Below are 16,950 nucleotides of genomic sequence, written 5' to 3' on the forward strand. Positions count from 1 at the left end.
AAGAATGTGCACATAATTGCATTCTGTACTGATGTGCTTGTCCTTTGATGTAGCCCCTAAGCCTTTTAAAAAGGAAATACCTGGGGCGCCTGGGTGGCTCAGTCGGTTAAGCATCCGACTTCCGCTCAGGTCATGATCTCACCCCTTGTGAGTCCGAGCCCTGCATCGGGCTCTGTGCTGACAGCTCAGATGCTGGATCCTGCTTTGGATTCTGTGTCTCCCTCTCTCTCTCTGTCCCTCCCCAGCTCACACCCTTTCTCTCTTTGTCTCAAAAATAAACATTAAAAAAAATTATAAAAGGAATACCTTATAGGACTAGAGGTGATATCAGGGTCACGAGCAGTCACTTGCCCAATCACGGAGTTTAGAGCAGCATTTTCATGAACTTCGAGGAGGTAAGTAGGTGAAGAGAAGACAGGAGGCTCGTCAGCATCCTCAACAACAATTTTGACTGTCGCCGTGTCTTTAAAGGGCCCCCTGCCGCTGAAACGTGGGTCAATATGGACATTGGCTGCCTCTACCTTCAGTGTATAGGATTTTTTGGTCTCAAAGTCCAGAGGCTGTTAAGAAATGACAAAGATGAATGTTTCCCGCTAATGACCACAGCAGCAAGAACAAATGAGTATAATGCTGATGGATGATAGTTATGTGCATTTAAGCCCATTTGCGAGCCTTAATGGGATCACTCTCCATTCCCTCAGATTCAACCTGTAAATTTTACAGGCATTTATTGATATCTGTTTATTATACAAGCTCAGTGAATCTAATCTCCTATTGTTTTGTTTTGTTTTGCTCATTTCACTTGGAATTCACAAAATATTCACAGTCATGAATTGTGCCATCAAAATTTCACTTTAGAGTCATAATAAAATTTTACTAGTGGTGGCACGACCTGAATACCAATCAGCCAGTTAATCGGGCCTCTGCTGGTAGGAGATAAGGCGGCATCGAACACAATCTCTATCTGGGAAGAATATTTTATCATTTCTGCAACAGTGTGTGAAATGTAAAGAACTAGAAATAATCATTGTTTAGTCCAAGGAGACATTATAAAGCATAATTTAGCGCTAATCCCAACAAAGAGTGTTTTCTGATTTCGCTTCTAAAATCACTGCTGCTCTACTGATCATGTGGCTAAAATAAGGTTTATTACTTTTTAGGGTATTCTTAGAAGGTCTCTATTATAAGTTCTGGGCTCTGAAGCAGGTGGGCATATAAAGAAATATGTATGCAGATACATATTTATCAGTGTTTATATTTAGAAGAAGGAAGGGTGAGAGCAGTATATATATAGATATCTAGGCCTGGCTGTGCCTCCACCAACCACTTAAAAGCAATTTGAAATTACCTCACTGCTCCATTACTGACAATACTTCTGACATATTAATATCTCATTCCTTAAAAGCCCCTACGACTTCAGCTAATGACCTAAGTGAAGAGAGTGAGGTAAAATATTTAGTTCCCCTAAATACTCAGAAGCCAATCTGTGTCAGATTCCTTACATTGCAATTCTTGTCAACTCGTAATACTTCAGATTTCATGAATAAACGTCTGTCAAAGTTCAGAGAGACAATTTAGGTGTGAGGTGCAATTCTTCACAATCTGCAATGCAGATTTTTAAAAAAAATAAATCAGAAGACAAGCTGGCATTAGGGAACTCTTTCAGAACTCCTGTATAAGCTTAAATATGTATCTTTATTTCAGAATTGGGGTCGATCTTTCTACTTGAATTCAGTTCTAATGGGACTCGACTTTTGGGGGAAATATTTTCTAGTAAAAAGGCATATCAGTTCTAATGGGACTCAGCTTTTGGGGGAAATATTTTCCAGTAAAAAGGCATATAGTCACTTCCCTGTCTATTCTGAAATTCCTAGGCACATGTAGCCACGAATAGACGATTCAACATCAGCATTTGCAAAAATTTGCCAGTCACCCCTACTGTAACTATTTTGCAATTTCAAATTCCTCACAAACACTGTTAAGTGTAGCAGATTATGTTCTGTTTATTTCTTAGTTCAACATAATGACAATGTATCCAAACACATCCCTAGTGTCCTTAGGATCTTATCAAACAGGAGACCCACGAATTGTAGAAATATGACGCCCTACATATTGCTCTCTACATGAAAATACATGGGTTTCTCAGTGTCAAAACATGTAGTATATAGTTCCACGCTTATGAATAACAGTGAATAAAACTATAACACATGGCTAACTGCTTCAGTTTATAAAAGCACCTTATGGTAGCAGAGGATGGCAGTTAATAATAACAATAAAAATGACATTAGGAATCATTAGCTAAAGAAAATGTGGCTCTGGGTTATTCAATAATTGACTCAAGCATAATTATACTGTATTCTATTTTAAACATGAGTTTTTAAATACTTTCCAACTCTTAACCTAAACTCAAGCCAGGTAGAAAGCTAGTGTTTTTCGAACAGAGTTAAAATAAATGCAGCCTTTTTTTTTTTTTCTCGCTTGAAATTAATTTTAAAAAATTCACTGATTTTGTATAAAAAGTATGTCCAGGAAACTCCAGGTTCATAATCTTACTATCTCTCCAAGGCGGGATTTTTAGAGCATGGCCGTTGGAATCACGTTCTTGTGTAACATGATGGAGAGAATTAGATAGTAAGCTTGGAGTCACATGAACATAATGCTGATCAAGACAGGCTCCCAACAGTGTGCTCTGCCATTTATATTCTTATTCATGAACACACACATCTAATTAAAATTAATTTGTACTGTTTTGTGAAAAAGATTCGAAAAACAGTATTGAAAAAAATACTCATGATGAGGATAAAAGGATATTTTCCCTTGCAAAGGTCCATGCCCATAAGATAATGAAATGCATTCTACATATTTTTTTTATGAATGTAGGTGTCATGATGATAAATAAATTCAGAAGCTACTGTACAGAATTTTTCACATCTATCACAAAAGAAATGGCTGCTGGCAAATGCAGATACAATAGCCATACATTATCTGTACTACTCATCTAGATGTTTCTTTCTCTCATGGTAGCCCCACACCCGGAAGCAAGGCCAAGAGGAGCTTCGTTTACCATAATGCTTGGACCTTTGATGCATGGTTTGGAGTAACCAATGGTAGGAGGGTTGGCCCTGCCCTTCTAGTGCTAGAGCTGACCAGAACAGCTCAGGCTGACTGTTTTGTCTGTCCTGGAGTTTCTCTGAAAGTAGAGCCTGCAATAAAAACTTGGGAATCTTCAATATATTTTGTGCAGATATTCCAGGAAGCAGGAGTGTGGAAATGGGGAGAGTTCTATAGGGAAGGATTAAAGGCCACTGAACTTGCCACCTCTCTGGGCATCTGAATCTTTTTCCTACTGAGAATCCTCTTAAGAACCATAGACAATATGCCTCAGAATAATGTCTTCAATGAATAAGAACTGTCTACCAATCTATGTCCTTCATTGCTTGAGGGTGACCTTTAGAGTGTTGACTTCCCTTTGTGACGAGGGTGCTCTGCAAAGGAAGTGAGCCAATTCCTTTGGCTTAGGGAAGAACACAGAGGCATAGATGAGGGGAAATAACGGGTAGGATGGGAGGCTACCAACACCATGATAACTGGTTGCCCCCCAGTTAGCTGAAAGGGAAACTGGGGCCAAGGTTATGAGGTGCAAAAAGGACTCTGCTTTTTCACAGTTGAAGAAGCTAAACCTTTACCAATCCTAAGATTATGTCAGGAAGTCCGCTCAACCCCTGTCAACTTCAAAACTCAAGTTTCAAAGACGTCTTTGGAAGACGAACAAAATCTTCCTTAGCTTACCTTTCTTAGCCTTATAATGCCATCCTGGGCCTGGGCATCAGAAGTGATTTCAAAGAGCGCTGTTCCATCTCCATCAATGATGTCGTAGGATGACTGTGCATTTTCACCAATATCTTGATCGTTGGCCTTTACCCTTCCTATCGCAGTGCCAAGAACCACATCTTCTGGTACTGAGAAGTGATACAGACCTTAGGAAAAAACAAAACAAGACACTGAGCACTGCACAACTTCCATTCATTTACTGACCTATTCAGCAAATATTTATTGGGTAATTTCTTTGCTCCGAGCACACCTACAGATATTAACAGGACAGTGATGGAAAAGAGAAAAATATCCATTTTGCTGCGAAATGTACTATCTTTTAAATGAGTCAAAGAGTTCCCAGAAGAAGAAGTGACCCCTCTTCGAGACTCTTCTGAGATATAAAACTTATTCAACTGTATGTTTACCAAGCATATATTTGGAGCAAATTTACATCGGGATATGAAGGAGTCTATGTGAATGTTCTTTCCAATTTGCTGTATAATCACACCGGCTGCCCATGGGGATATTCATTGTTGCCCAACATAAAATATTACGCTAATTTCAGCACAGAAAGATGTAATGTGTAACACACTGAAAGTCACTTTTGAAGTTACCTTTATATTTACAGACCTGTAGACCATTTTTGATAACATCCAATTACTAAACTTCTGCTGTGCCCTGCAGCAAGCTGTTCAGACACATGAAACAGTCCTCCTGTTACTAAAGTCCTCATTGCTCTGAAGACCAGAAATCCTACTTCCAAGACTCTCTAGGCAAAATACAATCATAGTGTATGTTCATTCTCCTGTGGGGCCAGTAAAATGTGTCTGATTAGTGGTATCAGTCCCATTTTTACTCAAATCACTTTAGCTGTTGTATTGGTGTCACTCATTTCATTGGTAGAGTGAAGAGACCATAACCCCTGGCCATTACCACTTCAGTACACACTGGCCCCACATCTAACTGCCAACTCCCGCATTTCTTGCCTGAGGCTTTTTTTCTGGCCTTCAGAACCCATTTTGCTCACTGCCTGTCAGGCCTTAACTACCAGAAAATTAATGCCCTCTGAGAAGCAGTCCTCAAAGACTCACACAACTTAGGATACAGAATCCCAGGCTCCTCCCCTTTCTGGTAGGGTAACCTTGAGCTATTTCTTTTCTTTTGTCTATTTACAGTGTTGCAGAGTTTCCCCGATGGGATAAAGCTCCAGTTCCTCCACAGTCGTAGCTGGCTTGATAATGCACATTATTGGCTCTCTATCCTTCTCTCGCACACATCCTCACTTCCCCACTGGCGTTTCTTGGGATCATCTCCAAGATAAGCTACTTCTAATCAAATTCCTGTCTCAATGCCTGTTTGTGGGGAACACAAAGTCAAGGCAATCAGGAAGTTTTAGTCCCGCTGGAACCAAAACAAGGGAATAAATAAATATTCGATGAGCTATAAAACAAAAGGAAAAATTAAATCTAGAGAACATTACCCAATTCTAGTTGGAACTCAATCACTGAGTCCCTTGGATAAACTAGGCTCATTCTATGCAATCTAACAAGATTATTTCCTATGATGGGTAAGGTTTTCTTCTAGCACTAGCACACTTTTATTTAATGATGAAATAAAAATGTCTCCTCGAATCATGAAATTATGGGACTGGGGAACAAAAATGTTTTCCAAATAGTTTTGCCATAAGGTAGGCACTGAAAATCCACACATCCAATACAAGCCTCCCAATTCTCTCATAATTAGTGTAATGATTCCATTTCCTTCAAACTTTATATTCCAGTTAAGGTTTGAGATGATCCCTCTAGGTATGCTTGTTAAGGCAATAAGCCAGCAAGGGGCTTCACCTTGCTGCTAGTCCTACATCAGGGAGCTTTGGGAAGCCAAGCAAATGGAACATTTATCCATTCCTATTCTGCTCACTCATCTCTATTAGTGTGATCATAGTTAATAGTTATTACTCCTAAGAAAGGGAACACTTTTGAAACTCACCTGCCACTGCTGAATTGAAACAATCATTTTCTTAGAAAGAAGAGTTGCATATTAGATCCTTAACTATAATGGCAACTGAAAAGGAAAGAAGAGAGCTGGGGAAAGGATAGGAGAGATGGTATTCTCCATTTCAATAATTTGGTTAAAAAGGGTTGCATTGTTATCAGATTTATGCATAGCCAGAAGTGAAAATGCTGAAATTCCTAATGAAAATTCATCCTTTCTGTTCTTTTTACCTTTGATTTTTTTTTCTGCAGGTAAATTCTCAAAAATACCTTAAATGTATCATTTTCAACACCCCCTCCATCTGTCTCTCTCCCTCTCCCCCTACCTCCCTCTTCATCCCTCTCCCCGCTCTTCTCTCCGTTCAATGGCATCTGGTTGGCTCAGCTGATTGAGCATCCAACTCCTGGTTGTTGTTCAGGTCATGATCTCACAGTTTGTGAGACTGACCTCCACATCAGGCTCTAGAGGCTGACAGGGCGGAGCCTGCTTGGGATTCTCTCTCTCTCTCCTTCTGTCTCTGCCCCTCGCCTGCTCATGCTTGCTCACGTTCTCTCTGTCTCTGTCTCTCTCTCTCTCTCTCTCTCTCTCTTTTAAAAAATAAATAAATAAACTTTAAAAAAATTCTCCTAAAAAAAAAAAAACCACAACAGGTTCTCCCTACCATAGCAAATAGCACCAGCATGCATGTAATCCCTCATTGCAAAAATGTGAAAACTCACTTCTTCAACTGAGAATACAACATATCCTTAAAGTTTTGTTATCATTACCTCTTTAGTATCTGTCACACCTATACACCTTTCTCCAGTTCCACAGAGACCACCCTGGCTTGCTAGCTCTGCCATCACTTTTTACATGAATGCTTATGCACACCCTTCAAGTGGCTGCAGTGTGGAGAACACATTGGAAGGAGGCCAGATTTCATTTTCTCTTATTTCCCTGGATTCCAATTCTATTACTTTACCTATAATGTAAAACCTTTTAATGGCTTCCCAGCGATCTTAGAATAAAGATCATGATACTCAGAATGGCCTCCAAATCCAACTATGGCTAACTCTTGCCTAACCTAACTCTTTAGACTCTGTGTTCCAATTGTAGTAGGATTTTTGCAAGGTTATTTATTTACTGTGAAAGACAGTGGGGAGGGGCAGAGAGAGAGGGAGAGAGAGAATCCCAAGCAGGCTCTTCACTGTTAGTATAGACCCCTTCACAGAGCTCAATCTCATGAACCATGAGATAATGACTTGAGCAAAAATCAAGAGTCAGATGCTCAACTGACTGAGCTATCCTGGGGCCCCTATTATAAGATTCTTTTAATTCTCACCTAGGGCCATATACCCTTCTTTCACAGGACTTTGGGATATCCTCTTCCTCCCATTGCCATGACCACACCCCCACTTCCCTAGTTTCATCTTGTTCCAGCTAATTCCTAGTCATCACTCATGTCTCAACTCAAGAGTCTCCACATCAAAAGGTCTTCACAATGCAGTTTGTCAGAGTATTTGGATAAGTGCTCACAAGAAAATGGTTCTGTGGAGCACCTGGGTGATTCAGTTGCTTAAGCATCCGACTCTTGATTTTGGCTCAGGTCATGATCTCACGGCTTCATAACACCCAGCCCCACATTGCATCCGGCAGCATGGAGCCTGCTTGGGATTCCCTCTCTTCCCCTCTCTCTGCCCTTCCCCTGCTCATGCTCAATCTCTCTCTCTCAAAATAAATTAAAAATTTAAAAACAAAAGAAAAAAAAACGGTTCTGTGAGTGTACATAAAATTGGAAAACAATGATTGTCTCCCTGATTCATGGATGGTGGCTGCCTCGAATTTTGTTGAGATGCTTCTGAGGCAGAGCCTGGCTTTAGTAAGGATGAGTAGGGTCAGTGATCACTGATGGCTGAAGGAGCCACAGGAAGTCACAGGAAAGAGTGTTTATTTTTGCGGCCAGTATACTGTACACGGCCTATCTGCTTTCCCCTCCTAAGGCACTAGAGATGTGGTTCCTCTTATACAACAAAGTGGGACTATTGATAGAGCACTATCTGAGGTGCATTGTAATTACTCTCTCAAGTTCACAAAGGGAGGTACCAGGGAATGGAGAACTAAGCACACGTCTTGCAGTCAGATGTTCTGTAACTGACTGATTCTAACTCTTAGCTACACTATTTACTATACCCTAAATATTTGGAAATTTTCTCAACTTCTTTAAAATCTGTAAAATGAGAATATATTTATTACCAAAATGACAGGAGAGTTGGTTGTTTCATAACTATGTGTGTGTGTATGTGTTTATGTGTGTGTATACACACAGACACACACACATTGGCATACCTTGCATATAATAAACATTCAATGATTGCTGTCAGGTTTTTGGATATTGCTAAAAATTAGAAAATAAATTAATATGAAAACATTGTAATTAGATATTCACCCAGTGTAGGGAACAAACTTACTTTGGGCAAATTTCGGAGGATTGTCATTTACGTCGGTAAGGGTCACTGTAAGTGTTGTGGTCCCAGACAGGCCACCAGAGTGTCCACCCATATCTTTGGCTTGAATAACAACCAGGTATTCCTCCTTGGCTTCTCTGTCCATGTTGGGAAGGGCAGTTTTTATAATTGCTGAGGGGGAAAAATGGGAGAATGACTTTCAGGAAGACAGCTCATTCAAAATGAATGTGTGCGCATCTCTCTCTCTCTCTCTCTCTCTCTCTCTCTCTCTCTCTCTCTCACACACACACACACACACACACACACACACACACACGCCTACATCAAGTCCCCACTCAGATAATCTTCTGTTTTCTTTTGCCTTTTAACTGGTGTGCATCATTGATGCCAACACTGAAAGATTTCAGTCACAGACATTAGTGGCTAACTTGCAAAAATACATTTTATAGTGTATAAAAAAGAGAACTTGCAAAAATATACATTAGAAAGTAAACTGAATGGCATACTGTTGCCTACCAAATTAAAGTATAAATCAAAACATGGCCTCATCTACCCAGGAAAACCCTGGAAGTGAAAGAATCTTACAATTTATCACAGACTCCAGTTCCCCTACGAGAGGAGTAAATACATAAATAGCTTGAAGGCTCTGAGGTCAAAGATAAATTATTCTGAAGCTCACAAATACATCAGAGAGATGAAAGAAATAAATGCATTATTAGAATCAACTCAGATGAATAAAACACCAATCAGAATTAATGTAGGCGAGTGTCTAAATCCAAAGGTACTATTCAACATTTATATTTTAATTAGTTAGCTACATTTTCTCCATTGTAAAAGTAATACAAAATTTAGAAAAAAATTAAAAAGAAAAGAGAAAGGAGGTAAAACATAAGATCATACAAAATAACAGAACATCGTCAGTGCTAAAATGTTAGCTTTTTCCTTTGTGATATATTTTCAGGGTTTCATCCATCTGCTTCTTTATGTGTTTCACCAGTAATTTAATATTCTTGTTAAAGATACAAAATTTGGGTAGATGCTTCTGAAGTTATTTTGAAAATCTTTATTTAGCCCTCTCCTTACTCTCATACCTCTTTTTATAGATAAATATTGCTAACATTTTGATGTGTACAATTTCAAAGCCATTATATGTATATGCATACAAATGTGTATATGCATATAAACATTTAACCACAAATGTGGTCATGATACAGGCACTGTTTTGGGACTTTCTTTTATCACAGAATAGATATCTTTGAGATGTCTTTTGTTTGCTCACTAGCATCTAGAGGTCCAACTCATTACTTCTTTTAACTGCATGACTGTTCATTTATGAACATATTATCAGTGGATATTCCAGTTATTTCCAGTTTTTCCCATTTCAAATAACAATGAGATCCTTTACACTGGTGACACTATATTTTTTCTGTGTTCTGCAGTTTTATTTAATTCTGTGTCAAAAAATACCCCCCCCCACCATATTGGTAAAAGCCCATAATAAAAATTATTGTGACTAGCCCAAAACATTCTTGTTGAGTAAGTGTGAGTTATGTCTCTGGCCCAAGTAAAATAAAACTTTCTGGATTAAAGAGAATTTCCCCTGCATTTCTAAGGTAATTATTTGGAAATATTGCTTATTTGGAAATATTGATAGTAACATAATATTTTTCAATATAATGGCTTGTTTCAAGATTTGATCGTATCAAAATATAACTTGTGAGCTAAGACAACAACAACAAATAAAGCTTCATCATTAGCATGATGGGATGCCAATATGGCTATTGTGCTATCGTATGGATATATATTTCATAACTCAGAATACTTTCATTATGGGCCCAATTCCAGTAGGAAGCATTAGAAAATTGTTTTACTCCCATGATATTTACACAAGTGTGTGTCAAGTTTAGGTACCATCATATTCTAAGTTCATCATAAATTAAAGCCATCCTTTGGACTTTGGAATTTAATATATAACATCTAATAATCGGAGGTAACTGATATAATTACCCAAGGAAGGCATCATTTTTTCCCCCCAAAGAAGTGGATAGGTTGAAGTCTATGCAAGAGTCCTTTCAGGTTACTTCAGTGGAATAATTTTGATAATTTCCTCAGAGTCAGAGAAGTTTGGTATGTATTATTCTCATCATTTTTTAAAATACATCATGAGAGTGTAAATAAAAAAAAAAGACTAATATCTCTCAGACATTCGGAATTAAAATAATATTGAGGCTCAGTTAAAAATAGCATACCTGGGCTAATGTGTATGAGTTATATCAAAATATATGTGAAGCATCATGATGAGAGCCTTGCTTAAATGGGACAAAAAGAGCTCCATGGGTCTCCACCTATGTTTACGCCTTCCTCTATAAAAGCAAGCAGCCTCACACTACCTTATAGGCGTATCTACTGAAAAGCTGGAGTCCCTTTACAGATGCTCCTTCATATTGAAGTCAAGCAAGTTTGGTTTCTTATGTTATTCTCACACTTAACTACTTTTATTACCATGAACAAATTATTAAACTCATCAGGATTCAGTATCTTGCCCTGTCAAATGGTGAAAATAAATCAGCCTTCCATTGTGGTTATACTAAGATTATGTGAGATAATTCATGTAAAGTTCTTCACACACACTAGTTATCCAACTATGCTACTGCCTTTCCCCGTTTTTCTTCCCAACCAAAATTTGTTTAAATGCCTCTTTGGATGGTGGTTAGAGTGCTGAACATTCTCCAATTGCCCCTCCAGATCCACTTTCCAGCATTTCCTACCTATTCTTGGCATGGGACAGTGACCTTTATGGATTGCTTCAACGAACTTCCTTACTTTCTGACTCTGCATTAGATTCAACCAACACACATTACCCAAGGAGATTTCGAGGATGTAGCAGGGTGAAGTTCCAGACTCCCCAAATATCCCAGTCACATGTTTGGCCCACTCTATGGTTAGTCTTTTCAGGTATTACTAGAACAAAACTCTAGTATCCAATAGATGCCCCAATCCCTTGTTCTCTTGGGTCTAGGGGTAATGATCGCTCTTCTGCTGCTAGGCTTGAGGTGCTTTGTTATCCTGTGATGGTCTCTCTTAACCTGGCCAAGGTTTTGTCAATAGTTACTTATTAAACTCTCCTCAATTACCCCATTCCTGCCAAGACCCTATAAAATATGGTCAGCATACTGGTTCATTACCCAGGTGTCAAAGATGTTTCCAGCACATCATTGTTAAACACACATCTACAGTTCAAAGAGTACTTCAATATAAGAACACATTGCTGTCCAAAGGGCTATTCTTTGAGACGGCAGGGCAGGCTCTTTGTTTCCCCATCAGTAAAAAGCGAGTGAGAGCTATTCAGTTAAGTGAGTTGCTCAAGATGACCCAGCCAGAAAGCTGTACCTGGACGTCTTCACACTTTCTCTTTTCTTAGACAATACTTGGAGTGGGTTTTCTAATTTCTAAGACAAGCAAGGAGTCTCCACAAGTTTTCTTTAGGGCATGCAGCACACTTCATGGACTTCAGTGCAAAACTGTATAATGAACAGCTCCTGTTTTCTGAGCTGCAGCTAGTCTCAAACTCATAATTAACAATGACTCACTAGAAAATTCAAGAAAGAATTTCTGGAGCATTTTTCCTGCTACCTGGTGGCCAAAAAGGCAGGCTAGGAAAAACCCCAAGTGACCTCAACCCTCCCATTTTTCTCCTTGAGTTGGGGCATCTCCACACTTGTCACTGAACCTTTTTTAAAATTCTTATTCAAAAGGGAGATCATGTCACCTACGTAGATGTTGTAAGATATTGATAAACTCCTAAAATAGAAGCTTAAAGTTGCCTTAAAAGTTCCCTCTATTTCTCCTCTAAATTATATCCTTTGGTTCACATGTTCTCCCACACTTCAGGCTTTTTCTTTTATCGACAAAGAGATAACTTCTTTATTTTAAAAAGTATTGTTTGGTATCAAATAACCACCTTGCAAAGAGCAGAAAATATAGTAAGTTCTTTTTCCTCTCAGATTTGAGAAGTCAAAAATTTTGACCTATGATACTAAAAAGTTACTGAAAGCCTCAGTTAAATGGCATTTTTATCCAGTTTCAACTTTGATTTTCAAACAACATACAGGAGATTCCTACATCCTTTCTGCTGAAATAAACCAATTTAAAACACCTTTGATGGTGTTAATTTCAAATAACTTCCCATTCCCAAAGACAAGAATTGTGTCCCTCCTTTTTCACCACAGTAGTCAAGCAAAATTAGTGCTCATGTCTTTCTACATGTTCACAGTCACACATTTTTGATGTCCAGCAGTGTTCAGAAGATTAAATATTATATTTAAACTTCCATAATATCAGTCTGACAACAAATCAGAGTTTTCAATTTTATGGCAAGCAGTATCACAAAATGCTTTCTTCTGGGGTAGTGAAACTCATGGACGTAGGCATTTGAGAAATAGTCTCACAAAGAAAAAGAAAATCAACTTAATTAAATATGGTAATACCAGGATTGACTTGCAGCTGATACAATTAAAAACATTACATCTTTTGGGGTGCTTGGGTGGCTCAGTGTCTGGCTCTTGATTCAACTCAGGTCATGATCCCAGGGTCATAGGATCGAGCCCCATGTCAGGCTCCATGCTGACTCTGGAGCCTGCTTGGGATTTTCTCTCTCTCTCCTTCTGCTCCTCTCCCTTGCTTGTGCTGTCTCCCTCTGAAAATAAATAAAACTAAAAAAAAAAAATCTTATTTCTTTGACTTTTGTAAATTTCCAACTCAGTAACGGTTCTAGTATTTATACTATTAAACCCTTTACCTAGTTACTCTAGGATAAATCATGGAACATCCTTGGGAGAAACCTTTTCTTTTTCTTGAAATTAAGAAGCTCTAAGATTTTGAGAAGAAAAAACACACATACACAAATTGGTGTTGAGGAGAATGAGCCTGTCCTGCTGGAGTCTCAATAGCATTAACTATGAAATAAATTCAGAAAAAGGAACATGAATCATCACATTTTAGAAGAATTTCCCTCAAACTTCATTTTGAAAATCTAATCTAATCAGAAAATTCATGAGAATTAATGAGAACAATCTATTCTCCATGAATTTAATTCATTGGAGGTTTTGAATCTGACACTGGAGAGCTGGGTGGGAAGGTTTGGGATGGGAGGTGAACCCTGGTAACAGAATTAAGAAGGGAGAGGGGGAGTCACCTTGCCCTGCAACTGGTATATATTACCCTACTGTGAATAGATTTTCCTATATTTAAAAGACAATATTTTTTATCTTAACCTTATTCAATCATATGGAGATTTCCCTGTTGCAGTAGTTTAAAAATTTAAGTCCTAGGTTGGCCTTAAGTTCTTCCTAAGTGCTAAACAGCTGTTCCTTCTGTCTCATTATCCAGGGAGTATTTCTGATTAGAATCTAGTGTCAGTCATCTCAAAAATTTAAAACGTGTGTGTGTGTCTGTGTGTGTGTGTGTTTCCCATTGTCTTTAATGTTATCATTTGAGAAGCATTTTGTATCCGTCACGAAGACTTCTTTTTATAATTTCTGTGATATCACCAGATTGAGAGGCTTCACGAGAAAGGCAAGGAGATGCTGATTAACTCCTTTGTCATTCTGAAGCCTGATTACTGTAATTCACTCTTTGCGGGTTTCCCAGATTGTGCTGTACAAAGATTGCAGTTGATATAAAATGCTGTGCTAGACTCCTCTTTTGAATAAGACTTGTTGAACACATTATCCTGGTTATGAAACCACTAGCTTTGTTATTCCCAAAACTCTTGCCAATTCAATGTGCAATTATCATTTTACTATCTGTGGAACAAAAAATCTCTCATTTATGAGATTAAGTGGTACAAATCCACCAGGGAAAAGTTCCTTTTGGGGACCATATATTGTACCCACAACTTTCTGCTCTGCCATGTGATTTGTACTCTATGCTGCCATGTATGAGGGGTAAAGGATATACAACCAGATATATATCCACCTTATCACTGAATTATAGCTACAATATAATAAGTGCAATAATGTCAAACTTGCACAGATATACCACAAAGGAGAAAACAAATCATTAGAAAACTCTTTAGCTTCCATAGTGTTCAAAAATGAACTCTATAAGGGGGCACCTGGGTAGCTCAGTTGGTTAAGTGTCCAGCTTCAGCTCAGGTCATGATCTCGCTGTTTGTGAGTTCGAGTCCCATGTCGGGCTCTGTGCTGACAGCTCAGAGCCTGGAGACTGCTTCGGATTCTGTGTCTCCCTCTCTCTCTGTCCCTCCCCCACTCATGCTGTCTCTCTCTCAAAAATAAACATAAAAAAAATTTTTTAAATGAACTCGATAGGGTTCATTTTCCCTTTGACTACAACTTATGAATTAGCTAGAAAGGCAATGTTAGATAGATGGATGATAGATAGGTAGATGTAAAGATAGATAATAGATGGATAGGCAGATAGATACAACGGTCTGGATTTAGAGAAACTATATTTCTCATATATTTCTGGTGCTTTTGTAAAATATCAAAACATAATTGTGAAGCTAATGAGTTAAATGTATCAGGAATCAAAAGCTTATTTATATACTCTCATCTGGTATTTTTAAAACTAAGAATTTATTTCAAGGAAATTATAAATTTTCCTTTCTCCAGATATCTCAAATGTTTAGAGTAAGATGTTCACTTTTTTACATGATATTTTGAAAACTGTCAAGCAATTTAAATATGCAACAGTAGGGAAATATGAAATTAGTGGTGAAGGTTATAGAAATCAAACATATACAAAGTTAAGCGGATGTTTTAAAATTATGTTCTATAATTCCATAGCAACATAAAACATTTATAACAATTCTCAAATTTTAAAAATAATATATGAAATGATTATTCTGTATTATAATGTGCTTATAAAATTTGGCAAAAAATACAAACAAAGATAATGTGACATGTTTTTATGAAGAAATTGAAGCTTGTCCCCTCCCCCAAATCTCCCAGTTCTTTGTAATGGAAAGCACAGGACTATAGGTATTAGAAAATGAGTTCTGGGGTTATACAGATGAGAACTTATTTTGATATGAGATTACCAACAATGTAATGTAGTGATCTTGGGTAAATCACTAAAACTCCCTGAGACTTACCAATATTATATGTAAAAGGTTATTAACTGTTATATAAGAATTTAAATTTGATATTATTACATGAAAAATAAAAAGCCAATGTCTTCCTTTATACATACAGAGATATATGACATCCTCACAAAGATATATGTAAATGTACGTTTTTATATTTATTTTTACATAACACAAATCTAATGTACATATATATATATGTATATACACACACACATAAGTTTACTCAAAGTTATATATACATCATTTTGTATATACATTTTATAAATATATACATATACGTATATATGTATGTAAATAAAAATTAGGTATCAGTTTAGTGATAATAAACTTACCTTAACTTAAAAAATTAGAAACAAAGACTATATTCAGTGATGCTACAATGTATGAACATCTCTTATCAACTTCAAAATAGTAATGTCCCCACAGTGCTTTCCAGGTGACAGACAAAATTTTTTTTTTGCATTCAAATCTCTACTGCATGATTTGTACCCAAACTCAACTTTTACTATAACATTCTACACAGCATATGCCCTTGATTCCCCAGATACTTACCTTTCTTCAGATTTTTCCAACAGACTTTAGCACCTTCACTATTCTGTGTGGATAATGCAGTCTAGACCACCCTTACCCTTTACTAGGCCTCTTAAAATTCCATCCATCCATTCAGGCCCAGCTCTGGTGTTTCAGAGGCTAAGAAGGCTTCCCAGGTAGTGCTAATTACTCTCTTCCTTTTGGTCTTCTGCACCTTTGCTAGCCACTTTCTCATAGCATTAACTTTCAAGTCTCTTCTCCTCTTCATCACTTCCCCTAGGATTTCAACCTGTGCTGATAGTAAATCACTGTAGACAGAAAGCATGCCTCATTCATTCCCATGCCCAGAACCAAACACAATTCCTGCACATAATAAGTATGGACAATTATAGGAGAGAAAAAGACAATACAAGGAAGAAGAAGAGAAGGTAGAAGAAAGTGAAGAGGGAGGAAAAAAGACAAACAAAATAAAATGTTAATTGGGGGCTTTTCCAGTTGCTCTGGGAGCTCAGAGCTAGACTACGGAAGCATGCAATATTAATACTTGTCATGTCTCAGGGACCAGATGCATTTTTTTAAGTCTTGCCACCTCCAAGGCTCAAGGGAGGCTCAAGGACTACTCCATTCTATCCCAAGGGTCATGATCAGTTTGCCAGGAGAAAGGACCTAACACTTCAGTGAATGCTGGTGAGGAGAGTGTGTTTTTCATATTAAAGAACCTAAGTGTTCTCACTGCTCCTCTAGGTATTTTACCTGTTTCGTAATTGACACTTGTATTTATTAAATGCCTCAGAATAAACTTGTGTTTATTGTTATTGTGTTATTGTGTTCTACTATTTCAGATAGCCTCAGGATTACTCAGAAAAAGGGGTGATGCTGATGAGTTCTGCATCCTGTAACATTTCATATACATTTGTGTGTTTGTGTGTATATATATATATATATATTCATATATAGATGACATCTGATTTTTCCTAAATTAATTCATAGGAAAACTTAGTTGGAAATCTATTGCCACATGAATATTATGGATTTTGAATGTGGCTCAGCAATGGAAAA

General features: G+C 37.7%; 1 protein-coding gene across 5 annotated transcripts in view; it reads right to left on the minus strand.

The window, feature by feature from the left end:
* The window catches only part of CDH8 (cadherin 8), a 361,133-nt gene that overhangs the window by 161,371 nt on the left and 182,812 nt on the right, over window positions 1-16,950 (minus strand). For all 5 annotated transcript variants that reach the window (XM_058706101.1, XM_058706098.1, XM_058706099.1 and 2 more), the window contains 3 exons: window positions 8,256-8,423; window positions 3,790-3,977; window positions 307-560 (listed from right to left, as the gene is read on the minus strand). In XM_058706101.1, the coding sequence (XP_058562084.1) occupies window positions 307-560; window positions 3,790-3,977; window positions 8,256-8,423 (610 nt within the window). The remainder of the gene's footprint in view (window positions 1-306; window positions 561-3,789; window positions 3,978-8,255; window positions 8,424-16,950) is intronic.

Source organism: Neofelis nebulosa, chromosome 17 (assembly GCF_028018385.1).
Source record: "Neofelis nebulosa isolate mNeoNeb1 chromosome 17, mNeoNeb1.pri, whole genome shotgun sequence".
In the NCBI taxonomy this organism is placed as follows: Eukaryota; Metazoa; Chordata; class Mammalia; order Carnivora; family Felidae; genus Neofelis; species Neofelis nebulosa.